Source organism: Eublepharis macularius, chromosome 9 (assembly GCF_028583425.1).
Source record: "Eublepharis macularius isolate TG4126 chromosome 9, MPM_Emac_v1.0, whole genome shotgun sequence".
Classification (NCBI taxonomy): domain Eukaryota; kingdom Metazoa; phylum Chordata; class Lepidosauria; order Squamata; family Eublepharidae; genus Eublepharis; species Eublepharis macularius.
The window spans coordinates 78,388,281-78,401,190 of record NC_072798.1 but is presented as its reverse complement, the minus strand read 5'-3'; the positions used below and the strand labels follow the sequence as shown (position 1 = coordinate 78,401,190).

Below are 12,910 nucleotides of genomic sequence, written 5' to 3'. Positions count from 1 at the left end.
GCACTGAAAGTCTGCAAGTCTTCCAAAACCAACATACTAAGTTTGAAAGGACCCTATAGTAAATACTCCACAATCAGAATTTAATAAATACTCTAGTAAATTTTAGGGAATTTTGGATTTATAATAGTGACAAGTAAAAGGCTTGGATTTGTGTGTGCTCCTCGGCCATATATCATCTGTTCCCTAACAAAATAAAGTGCATTTGCTTTCTATAAATGTGCATATTTCAAATTACTTATTTCCTGATGTGCTCTATACCTATCTTTTAACTCTTTCTTTCCATCACCAAAGCAGAGCACACTTTTTTCTCTGCTCCTGGACTAGTATTGAATATGTTCATAGGACAGTGTTCTACTTTCAAAGATAATGAAATCTTGCAAGGGGGATATTGAAAGAAATTTTTAAAGGTTCAATTTAACGTTTTATATTTTTGGAGTCTACTGATTTTGTTGGTTGTACCTTCAGATTCCAGTTGTTTCAGCTGCTGGGACGTATGCAGGAAGTATGCTCTTAGCAGAATAAATGCTCCAATCACAGGCACAGATGCCAGGAAGATGTAGGGCTCTATAAGGGAGACGACCACTATAGCGCCAATCACAATAAATACTAGCTGCAGAAAGAAAGCAAAGGACAATTCAATGGCTTTGGCAGCAATAGTACGCAGGCATCTTTCGGGTTGGAACAACCAACAGGATTTGATGCACCCAGTACAATTGCCATATGGGGTCATGCCAGTAAATATGGTTCTACAAGTATGTGGGTCCCAAGTTGTTAGGGATTTAAGTAGTTTTATCTTCATATCCAATTGCACTAGTATTCTGAACAATATGCTGAACAATTAGCCTGGCTCATGTTTTAGTTCTCAAACCAACTCACCCAATAGAACTGGAAAAAAGCAAACATCATAAAATTATTTTCACCAGAACAGACCTATTGATTTTATTTATTTATTTATTCAATTTATATACTGCCCATCCCCAGGGGCTCTGGGCGGTGAACAGTTAAAATCGATAAAAACAAAAACTAAAATCAATATACAAATAATAAAACAAATTAACAAGGTGCAGTGGTGGGGAGGATTTAGAAGGATCATAGTGGCGAAGGTGGTTTGGGAAATGCAACCAAACCATGGCAAACAGAGATCTGAAACACAAGTCCAGTGGTACCTGTTTTATTTGCTTCTCTTTTATATTGCTACAGTAGACTCACCCAGGATGCAGTAGTCAGAAAGGCGGAGAGGGGAAATAACAACAACCAATACTTAAAGGCAAGGCTTTTTTTCTGGGAAAGAGGTGGTGGAACTCAGTGGTGGAACTCAGGACCGCACAATGACATCACTTTGGGTCAGCTGGAACAAGGGGGGAGTTTTTTAAAGTTTAAATCACCCTCGGCGAAAATGGTCACATGGCCAACGGCCCCGCCCCCTGATCTCCAGACGGAGGGGAGTTTAGATTACCTTCCGCGTCACCGGCCATGTGACCATTTTCAAGAGGTGCCAGAACTCCATTCCACCACGTTCCCGCTGAAAAAAAGCCCTGCTTAAAGGGAAAGGCAAACTCAATTGTTCATTCTTTGTCTCAATAAAGTACGAGGAACGACTGTCCTGGAATTCTCCTTTCCTGAAGTTTTACATTGTTTATGTATAGGATTATTCTTTGCAATTCAACCACAACAACCAACTGGGAACAAATACTTTGTGCTAAGTGTATAATTATGAGTGTGTGTGTATAGCTGAGGGGGGGGGGAAGAATAATGGCAGATATAGCCTCTGAGTTTTGGTGACAGCCTTTCTGTAGAGGAACGTACAGTAAACTTTGTTGATGCTTCTTATTTAATCATATTCGTTCTTCACAACTTCTGTCAAAAAAGAAAACAAAACATTTCTGCACCATACTACAACTCTCCCCACCACAAATTCTGTGTTTTTTAAAACAAACCTGAATAAAGTCGAATATTGTAAGGGGCAGTAGGTCATCCAGTATTGCCGTGTCCTTTGAGAATCTGTTGAGTATTCCACCTACATGGTGAAGGAAAAAATAATGTAGTAATGGATTGTCTAAAAATGAAAATTCTATTCATACTGCTTTATATATTTAGCCTTTCTGAGCAGTGAACATGCCTGTGTATGTTACATATGGCGGTGTACAGTTTGTACGAAGATCGACATGTAATATTTTTACATAGAATCAGTTTACACACTAGAAAATCCAGCAATTCTATAGGCAACATGGGCTCCTTCATGTACTTGCTACATCTTATATGCTCCATGGGTATATGTGCCATGGTTATATATATGATCATGCTGACATGCGAGTACATGCCAATCTATTTCATTACCTAGCAATAGCCAGGGGCAGATAAGCAAATCCACATAACTGGAACAGCCATAGCTATTAATGGATTCAGCAAATATGGGAGAACAACCAGGTTTGCGACAAAAGAAGAAGAAGAAAAAGAACTTTAGAAAAATCTTTCTGCAGATAAAAATAATAACAATAATAAAGCGCCACTGACTCATGACTGACTTGCGGCAATCCCTTGTGGGGTTTTCGAGGCAAGAGATGCACAGAGGTAGTTTGTCATTGCCTTCCTCAGACCCTGGTTTTCATTAGTGGTCTCCTATCCAAGTACTAACCATGGCCAACTCTGCTTATCTTCCAAGGACTGGCAAGCTTAGGCTATTCGGGTTGCTATGTGGATAAAATTTCCATCCCCAAAATTTGGTACCACTATTTGTGCACGTACTGATATTATCTCCTCCAAAAGCTAGCTTGGCCACATTTAGTTTGTCATAGCGACTCTAAGTGGTGTGTAAACACTGGTAGCAATGAGGAGAAGGAAGGGAGGAGAGGTAAACTGAGCCACAGGGGGGGCAGGGAACTGGCAAGGAATACAGGTAAATTGGATTTTCTCTCCCAAAGAATCCTTATGGGTTCCTAAGTGGCACTGTATCACTACACATGTAGGTCTGTGTCCTGCTATATGCATTAACATGAAACCCAACCTAACTCTAAGAAAATGCACATGGGTTAGTTTAATAGGGGAGCAAAAAGGCAAAAACACAAAAGGGGGGGGGAGCTCACGGTATACTTACAGCTGCGTTATTGGTACATTTGTTATGTATTTTGGAATGGTTTGAAAAGAACCATGGTAAGGTAGAGAGAGCCCTGTGGATGGCCCAAGTGAGCTTGATCTTGTCAGATCTCAGAAGCTAAGCAGCGTCAGCCTCGGTTAGTAACTGGATGGGAGACCTCCAGTGAAGACCAGGGTTGCAGAGGCAGGCGATGGCAAACCACCTCTGTTGGCCTCTTGACATGAAAACCCCACCAGGGGTCCCATAAATCAGCTATGACTTGAGGGCACAAAGGTAGAAAGAAGCAGCTCATTTGGTAAACCATAAAAAGGGGGACTAACAGTGCAATCCTAAACCGAATTATTCTCTTCTAAATACATTGAAGTTACTGAGTTTATAAGGGTATAAATGTGTTTGAATTTGTTTAAAATTGTACTGTGTGATTCTACAGCCACTTTCTTGGCCATTCAATGAGAATTCGATGGAATGTACTATTAAGTAAATATGTGTAGACGAAGCTGCACATCAGATTGTGATGGGACAAATCTCAGGGATGCAGGAGATAATATTATAAGGCAACAAAGTTCTTAAACACTTCATAAAGCAATTAAATTGGGAGAATTAAATTTAAAGCAAATTCCATTCTTGTCCTGAACATGCTTACTCAGAGGTAATTTTTAAAAACAAATCAACTGAGGCTGACTTCTATTTAGGGTCACTGTTTGAAACAGGCTAAATCATCTCTATTCCAGTTGTTCTAGACTAACTGGTTTGTGAATGGATCCAGAGGAGTGAGCCGTGTTAGTCTGTAGTTGCAAAATAGTAAAGAGTCCAGTAGCACCTTTAAGACTATCCAACTTTATTGCATAAAGCATAAGCTTTCGAGAACCACAGCTCTCTTTGTCAGATGCATCTGACGAAGAGAGCTGTGGTTCTCGAAAGCTTATGCTACAATAAAGTTGGTTAGTCTTAAAGGCGCTACTGGACTCTTTACTAGTTTGTGAATGAAGCTAAAATGAGGGCTAAAACTCTGAAGTACAGCTTATAAAAAGAGTGCACTCTTCTTCAATACAATCAAGAGAAAATGGAACAGGTTGATCTGGGTCTACCTGCTCTCAGTGTATTGAAGGAAGACATGGGTGCCTGAAGGACAGCGTGCAACATCTTGCGGTGAAGAGTTTTAGAAACTGTTATCAGAGTATGCACCAAGGGTAAGCCTCTGAAGATTCCCAAGGCCAGCAAAGTATCTGCCACGCCCACATAAATGTAGAAGATGTAATAGGAACTTGTCTCTGTAACAATAACTGCATAGTTGTCAGGTTCTTCTAAAGTAGCGTTCAGTGGCTGGGTTGTATTTGTACTAGACGAAATAGCAGAGCTGTGAAAAACAATAATTGCACATTTTAGTTAAATTCTTTTCCTATTACAATATATTAAGCTGGAGAAGAAATCTCAACTTGTATAATAAAGAAAAGTTTCCTTTTTGGTAAAATTTCATTTGAAGTTACAGAAATGGATTAAAATTTTTAAAATCAAGATTCTGTTTGTTCTACTAATTATTTGACACGGCCATTCTAAGCAAATTTACACCCTTCTAAGCCCACTGGCATCAATGAGTTTGAAGGAACTGACTCTAATTAGGATGGTATCATTAGTTATTTTTCTTTCTACCCTAACCAAAGTGCTAGGGAATATTACTTATGCAATGACTTCTCTGTTCGCTTCAGTGAATATATAAGAAGCACATATTAGTGCCCAGAACTGTTCATACTACTAAAGTGAAAAGGAATGCTGCTAGAATTCCATGAGTGCACTGATGGCCACATGGTACTCTAGACTAGAGATGGGCACAAACAGAAAAAAACACAAACATGATGTTCGTTATTCGTTGCCATCCATGAACAGGGACTCACGAACCACCACAAACATGGCCCTGTTCACGAACATGTTTGTGGTTGGCTGTTTGTGGGGGCCAGCAGGCTCTCCTCCAGCCATCATCCAAGTCAAGATCCCCACTGCACCACTCCCAGAAATCTTACCTGAGCAGGCAGCAGAAAAGGTACCAATAATAAATAACAGCTTGGCCCAGAGCCTGGCAGCAGCCCTGGAACTGCTGTGTGGTGGGATAGGGGTAGATCCCTATCCCACTACACACAAAGAAAATTCAAGCTCCAATGCACTCTCTCTATCAAAATGCCAACAGCAACTGTTTCTCCCTCTCCACTGTCTGCAAACTAAGCCAGAGCTGGGAGCCCCCTCCTCTTTGCTCTTTGCTCCCTTGTAACAAATTTGGAGCTCCACACTTGAAAGGAAGACCTGCCTATCAAGCTAAATTGGGCTTAGATTGGGGTTTCCTGGGCAACAGCAGGAGTTCAGACAGAGTTCAGACAATCCCTGCCTAAGTTGCCAAGGGAATTGATTGCAGGTGCCAGACTGTCTGGCTTGATGAACAGCAACAAACAGCAATGAACGAGACTTGCAACGACCACCTGTTCGTTTAGAATGGGGCCTCCTGAACAGCTTGTTCGCGAACAGCAGATTGGGCTGTTCATGGCTTTTTTTGTTCGTATTGCTGTTTGTACCCATTTCTACTCTAGACTGGAGCACCTACACAGAAACAAAATGTACACTGAAATGCATATTTAATTTTACATAAGACAGAGACACCTTGCATTCCTTGTAAAATGGTTGCCTTGAACAAGTTCCCATAGTCTGTGCTGAGACAACTAGCTTAATGGTAAAAAATTGCTAAAATTTACTTCATTTGTACCCTGCCTTTCTCATCAGTGGGGACCCAAAGTTGTTTATATTGTTCTCCTTTCTTCCATTTTGTAAGGCAGATAAGCCTGAGCGTGTGTGACTGGATCAAGGTCACCCAGTGGGCTTCCATGGAAGAGTGGGGATTCACTGAGAGATCCTAGTTTGATGCTATAACTACTATAGCATACAGACTCTCAATAAAATTACCTTTCAGAATGAAATGCATATATAAGAAAGTTGAATAGAACTACAGTGTATTTAATAAAGGTGTTGTTCGTTTGGTTAAACCACTATGCTGTGTTCCAAAATGTCACCCTAAGTGAAGTTACATCCTTGTTAATTTCACTTATGGTTGATTGCATTGGCTTCTAATTTTGTAATCCTAATCCTATAATTTTATTGAGTGGATGTGTTATACTTTATAATTGCATTAGGTTCCCCCCCCCCCTGTGATTTGCTTTGAGTCTCAGTGAGAAAGGTGGGCCATAAATAAAGGAAAATAAATAAATAAACTTTGTATGGAATGGCTCTGTTAGTGGTACTGTATAGTACCATCTGTATAGTACCGCACTGTTCAACAAATTTTAAAGCCTTCCTCCAAAATAATTGGCTTTTCTGTTGGGAGGAGAGCCACTGAAGTTGGAGGAAGAAGGAGCAGTAGAATACAGGCCTTAGTAAATAAGCAAGGCTAGCAAACAACACTTACTTGGGAATTAACCCACTGAACATACTGGAACTTACTCCAAGTAAAGCATCTTAGAATTGGCTGCACACATGAAAAAAATGCACCATGCATGTCTAAATAGAAGAATAAAAAATCTGTATGATTGATATATATATCATTTATCATCTCAGTTTGCTATTTCTCCTATCAAAGCCATCCCTGAAATATCAATTAGCTTTTAAAAACATAGAATAGAACTTAATACTCACTGACTGATAAACCATAGCCCAACCAGAGCTGCAACCACCTGGGAGTAGGAAACATGCAGTTAATTTTCTTTAGTGCTGTCTTTAGTTGTTTCTAAGCCTCTTCGCAATTACTTGCTCATATGCCATTATTTATTAAGAGATTATTTAGAAAAGACAAGTGCAGGATCTGCAGGGACTTGAGAGTACCTCTCATTTTCCCCTCCCCCACCATGTCCTCTTTCCCTTTGCTGCCCCCATAGCCTCTCCCGCATTTCCTACTGCCTTCTTCCCTTCCCACCCACCTTCGCCTGTCCCCCTGCCTTCACCTTTTTCCCTCACCCCCCAGCCTCTCCTCTATGGCTGGCCAAGTTATGTGGTGCTGGTTGAGCCAGGCCCAATTGCCTGGAGCAGAATCTACAAGGACTTGCCGGTGGTACTTCATTTTCCCCTGTATACCTTTCCTCACACTATTTCCCCTTTCCCTCCTCCTGGCAGTCTCCATATGTTCAACTTTCCCTATAAACTTTCTCCTCACAACCCACTAAACAACTTACCTTGTATCTGCCCGCCCCCCATCTTCATCTATATTGCTTCATTTATATACTGTCTCCACAATGGGGATCCCAAGTAACTTATATATTCTTCTTGCCTCCATATTATCCTTATAACAACCCTAGTAGGTCATTTAGGCTGAGAGCATGCGACTGGATCAAAGTAGTCCAGTTAGTTTTCATGGCAGAGTGGTCATTTGAACCTGGGTCTCTCAGATCCTGCTCTGAAATTCTAAGTGCTACACCGCACTGGCTTGGGGGGAGCTGCTGCTGATCTGTAGCAAGCAGCTGGGCCTGGATAATTCATGTATAGTTTTTTTCTGGACCTGACCTCAATGAGTCCTCCCTGAATAGCCAAAACAATCCTGGAAAGGGCCCTCTCCCTCCCCTGGCCTTTTACTGACAGAAACCAAGCCTGGAATTTTAGCTAAAATGTTATGGTTGCCTAGCAACAACCACTGAGGGCATCTGTTTAAAGCTATAGGCACTCCTTTTACTATTTTGGGTTTTAACCCCCAATGTTTAGATTTCAGATTTTTCTGCAAATCTGCGGCATTTTTCAGGTGTGTAGGAAGATCTGTCTTGTCTTTCATGGCTCCAGTCTCTAGATTTAAGTATCCACAGATCAGGGCCTCTTGGCTATTAACATATAAAATGGAATTCAAACTGATGGGAGGGCATGATGGGGCATGATATAAAGTGATAGTGCAGTGCAGATAAATGCAAATTCTTTGGGCATATATTAATTTGCTACATCCTATGAATGTTTAGTAGCCTCTATCAGCTGAATTTGGTTACAATTAGTAATTCATCAGTTTAGTATTGTTATCACATTGGTAGATTATTCCTATAAGATTGTTTAGCTTATTTTTTCCAATTTTAGCATTATATTCTATAGATTACTATCTTGCTTAGTCTCATTCACAACAATGTTGTGAACCATTGCTCAGAATATTGACCTTTCCCCTCTGCCTAAAACTTAAGAATTGAATAGCCTCATTTACTAATTTAGTTAATGTGTAACATTTGGCTTTATAATTACTGTCTTATGGCACAGCTCATAACACCATAAAATATGGCAAACGTGATGCCAAATAGGCGTCCTAATACAAATGCTGAGATATGAAATTACAATAATTGTAACTGAGAAAAACCATGGCCCTAAGGGAGTATTATTACCCTTGTGGAATTGTGAAGCTACAGCTGTGAAAATAGCCATATTGGTGTTTCTTTCATTACAGCTGCTATATAGACTGTTAACTTTAAAATAAATGTAACAAACACAATATTCTTACCTCTATTGAAAAAATAACCACGCACATAACTAATACAAAAATCAACCATATTGGTGCTTCTTTCATTACAGCTGCTATATAGACTGTTAACTTTAAAATAAATGTAACAAACACAATATTCTTACCTCTATTGAAAAAATAACCACGCACATAACTAATACAAAGATCAACTTTTTGTGGACAGTAACATATCTGAAATATGTATTCCATGTAGTAACAGTAGTCATGGTCTCGGCATCATCGCAGAAACATTCCTAGCAATAAAATTAACAAGAACATCATTAAAACAACTAACTGAAAAACTACCTATTCTAGCATAATCATAATAGGTCAGTGTCATTCGCTCTTAATTCATATGAATAAGAGCTGACTGTATCAATCAGATGTACATGAAATTGGATTATTATTTCCCAGATTTCTTATACAATGTTATGCGCTCATAGGTTTCTAACATTTGCTCATTGTAGTTTATTTCCATTGGTCCTGCAACTAACCAAGTGGATTTGGCTCTCAAAAGATTATGCCACAATAATTTGCTAATATTTAAGATGCCATGAGGAAGTTTGTTAGGATTCTTTTTAGAGCAACTTAGGGGGGTTTTTAAAGCAAACATTGCCAGTCAGGCAAGTTGTTGAAATTTCCCCTCGATACTTCCTTGTCTAGAATTCTAATGACTTGGAATTTATTTCATATCTCTGCTGAATATTTCATTCACTAGTCCATTTGAGGTGCTAACACTTCGGCTTAATGAGATGGTGGAACACAACGAAGGCTCCACCTATACACTGAGCTAATCAGATGATTGGAGAAACTATTTTATATCTGAGGGAAGCCAGGCGAGCTAGAAACCAGGGCTGGATCGAGGGGGCGCAGGGGGGAAGCCTTCCCCCGGCACCACCAAAGGGGGGTGCCAGGCGCAGCTGCCAGCCGCCCGGGAGCCTGAGTGCAGGGTTGGGAGACCCTTGCCAGCCCCGTCAATGAGGCGGCTGGCTTGCTGCACGTGCAGGACCTCCCAGCCCTGCGATCAGCCACCAGCGCGGCAAGCCAGCTGCCCCAGTGCATGCCCTTGCCGCCACCAGCTCCGCGGCTCACCATGTGCTGGGGCGGCCGGTTGGCTGTGTGGGTGGCACAGGGCAGTGGGGCACATGAACTGCGCAGAGGGCCTCCTAGCCCTGTGCTCAGCCGCCCACGCGGCAAGCTGGCCACCCCAGCACCTGGTGAGCCGTGGAACTGGCGGCGGTGCGTGCGCTGGGGCAGCTGGCTTGCCGTGTGGGTGGCTGAGTGCAGGGATGGGAGGTCCTGCGCATGCAGCAAGCCCCAGTCAGCTGCCCCAGCGCACGCCTGTGCCGCTGCCAGTTCCACGGCTCACTGGGCACTGGAGCGGGCGGCTTGCTGTGCAGGCGGGCATGCCTCCCACCCCTGCGTGATGACAGCACGAAAGTGGTGTCATCACACAGTGCTGGGAGCGTGCGCACACTGTGCATGTGCATGGAGCCCCCAAGCAAAGTTTGCCCTGGGCGCCCGCGTGCCTAGATCCGGCACTGCTAGAAGCCTAGGGAGATCGTGTATTTATGCCTTGTCCACCTAGCTGATCTCCTGATCCATCCTTCTATGCTATGCTTCCTCTGCTTGCTGGGATGAAAGAGGGTGAACGCCAGAGAGGCTTGCCCTTCGATGGCCTTTGTCTGGGCTGTCCTTGATGCCATGCATACAGCATATCATGTCAGTTCTGCTGGGCTCTTCCTTTCCGCCAGCTGTGGTCAAATCCCACCCCTCCCCCACACTTTGGTGAATGGTGTGTATATCAGAACAGCTTTTGCTTAATTCGTGAATCACCATAAATATTATCATGGAGTCACTCCATGCAAAGTAACAATTTTGGATTGTGCCCAAGTATTGTTATCTGAAGCACAATCCAACCAAACAACAATATGTCATATACAGAGGTAACTGTTTCAACATATTAAGTAAAAAATAGTTATGTGCAGGGCTTTTTTCCAGCAGGAATGTGGTGGAACGGAGTTCCGGAACCTCTTGAAAATGGTTGCATGGTTGGTGGCCCCGCCCCCTGATCTCCAGACAGAGGAGAATTTAGATTGCCCTCCACGAGCAGCGCGGAGGGGAATCTAAACTCCCCTCTGTCTGGAGATCAGGGGGCGGGGCCACCAGCCATGTGACCAATTTCTCCGAGGACAACCCACTGAATTCCACCACCTCTTTTCCCAGAAAAAAAGCCCTGGTTATGTGTAATATTTATACCCTCTTTTCAAGCCAGTTACATTTAAATTCAAAATGCAAAATTTAAATTTAAAATTTAAATACAAAATTCAAGGGAGATATAATAGAAGAATTCGTTGCTAGCTAGGTATAAAGAGGACCCTGTTACAAAGAAATTTGTTACCAAACGTTTCCAAAACACATCTCGCCATAGTACTAGGAAACACGTACCTTTAGATCATCCTCGTTAAGTTCTTCAGTTATTTCCACCACACTGTCAAGAGACAAGCGCCTGGCATAGATGTCTATCTCAGAAGACTGGTGGACTAGTGACATTTTACGAACTGATACACTGCTCTTTTTGTAAAAGCTCTGAGCTGGGTGAACTGAGGTCCGGGTCATCAAGTTAAGCACAGACTGCCTTCTCTGTCCTCTGAACGTGGGGCCTGCATTAAACACATTGCTGCGTGGCAGAATTGCCTCCCCTTGTTCAGAGTCGGGCACCAAAGACAGTCTTCTTTCTGTTGGTTCAACATGACCCTCTTCAATACCATTGACCTGTAGAGGTGTTTTTTGCAAAAGAGAGAACTTCCTGCTGGAATTCAGTGCATTCATAATGACAGAGTTCTTTCTCTTTTCAGTAAAATCTGATGTTTGTTTAAAGGAAGTTTTTTTATTTTGATTTTGTGAACCCATTCCATCTTGGTCAATAGAAATTCGTCTTAGAGTTTCAGTAAGAATAGAGTTTCTTCTTTCGGCACTGAACAGATCAAAAGAATCAAATCCCATCAATTCAGAACTAAAATTGGGTCTCTGACCCTGAAGTTCAGGAAATGTTCCGTAGAAATAGCAGCTTCCTTCATGCAAAATTAGTATCTTGTCTGCTATCTTTAAGTGTTCCAGCTTTGAAGTGACAAGTATTCTAGTTTTGTTGACAATAAGCTTACAAACACAGCTTCAAAAAACAAAACAGAAAATTATGAACAGCTTTTAAGAACTAGTGCCGTCATTGTTCCTTTCCTCTCCCTGAAATCCAATTTCACTCATTCCCTTTGTAAGTTTTTTTTAACAACTTGCTAGCTCAGACTCAGCTGAAATTACAATCTCATAAATTCAAGGAGTGTGAGAAAATGCCAGTACATTTCGGCACCAGGAACTGGAGCAAGATATTTGATCATTATAATCTGCAGCATAAAATTCCTATGCTCATTTACTAAGACACCATCATAGTAACTTATCTGTTCCTTCACTAAATTATCTGGAGCAAAGTCACTCTTAAGTAGACATGGGCACGAACAGCAATACGAACAAAAAAACCCCACGAACAGCCCGTTCATCTGTTCGCAAATGGGCCGTTTGTGAGTCCCCATTCCAAACGAACAGGTGGTCATCGCAATCCTCGTTCATTGAGTTTGGCCGCTGTTCGGGAAGCCAGACACTCAGGCGGCTTCAATCGATTCCCCAGGCAACGGCAAGGACTGAACTCTGTCTGAACTCCTTCTGGCTTTAACCCTTCAGCTTCCAGCAGACAATCCAGTTTTTGCCACTCAGAAGAGAAATAGACAGCAAAGGGGAGGACCCATGGATCGTACCTTTCCCAGGCTGCAATCTCCCTGAAACTTGGGGGATCTTCAGAGGATAGTGAGGACTATGGCCCCTGCAAATTTGGTGGGTATTGGACATTGGGAAGGTCAGTTTTGTAACCCCTCAAAGTAGCTTTCAACAGGCAATACAGTTTTTGCCACTGTGAAGAGAAAATGACAGCAAGGGGGGCGGCGCCAGCTCTCCCAGTGTGAGAGGGATGAAGAGAATCCCTCCATCCTGCTGGCACCGGAAAGGAGCAGCCCCACAGAGCTGGCTCTGCCCACTGTCAGAGGGACAAGGAGATTCTCCTTGTCTCTCTGAGAGCGGGCAGAAGCGGCCCTGTGGTGGCACCAGCTCTGGCCGCTGTCAGAAGGACCAGAGGAGTCTCTCCTCCTTCCTCTGACATCAGGCAGAAGTGGCCCGCGGCACCGGCTCTGCCCACTTTTAGAGGGACGGAGAGAATCTCTCCATCCCTCTCGCACCCGGCAGCAGCAGCTCGGCGGCACTGGGGTGGGGCA

At 42.6% G+C, this 12,910-nt stretch overlaps 1 protein-coding gene across 1 annotated transcript in view; it reads right to left on the bottom strand.

Moving 5' to 3' along the window:
• CFTR (CF transmembrane conductance regulator) overlaps window positions 1–12,910 on the bottom strand; it is a 118,830-nt gene that overhangs the window by 28,280 nt on the left and 77,640 nt on the right. The window contains exons 14-19 of the mRNA XM_054988978.1: window positions 11,040–11,763; window positions 8,717–8,845; window positions 6,767–6,804; window positions 4,183–4,451; window positions 1,938–2,017; window positions 460–610 (exon numbers count right to left, since the gene is read on the bottom strand). Of these exons, the coding sequence (XP_054844953.1) occupies window positions 460–610; window positions 1,938–2,017; window positions 4,183–4,451; window positions 6,767–6,804; window positions 8,717–8,845; window positions 11,040–11,763 (1,391 nt within the window). The remainder of the gene's footprint in view (window positions 1–459; window positions 611–1,937; window positions 2,018–4,182; window positions 4,452–6,766; window positions 6,805–8,716; window positions 8,846–11,039; window positions 11,764–12,910) is intronic.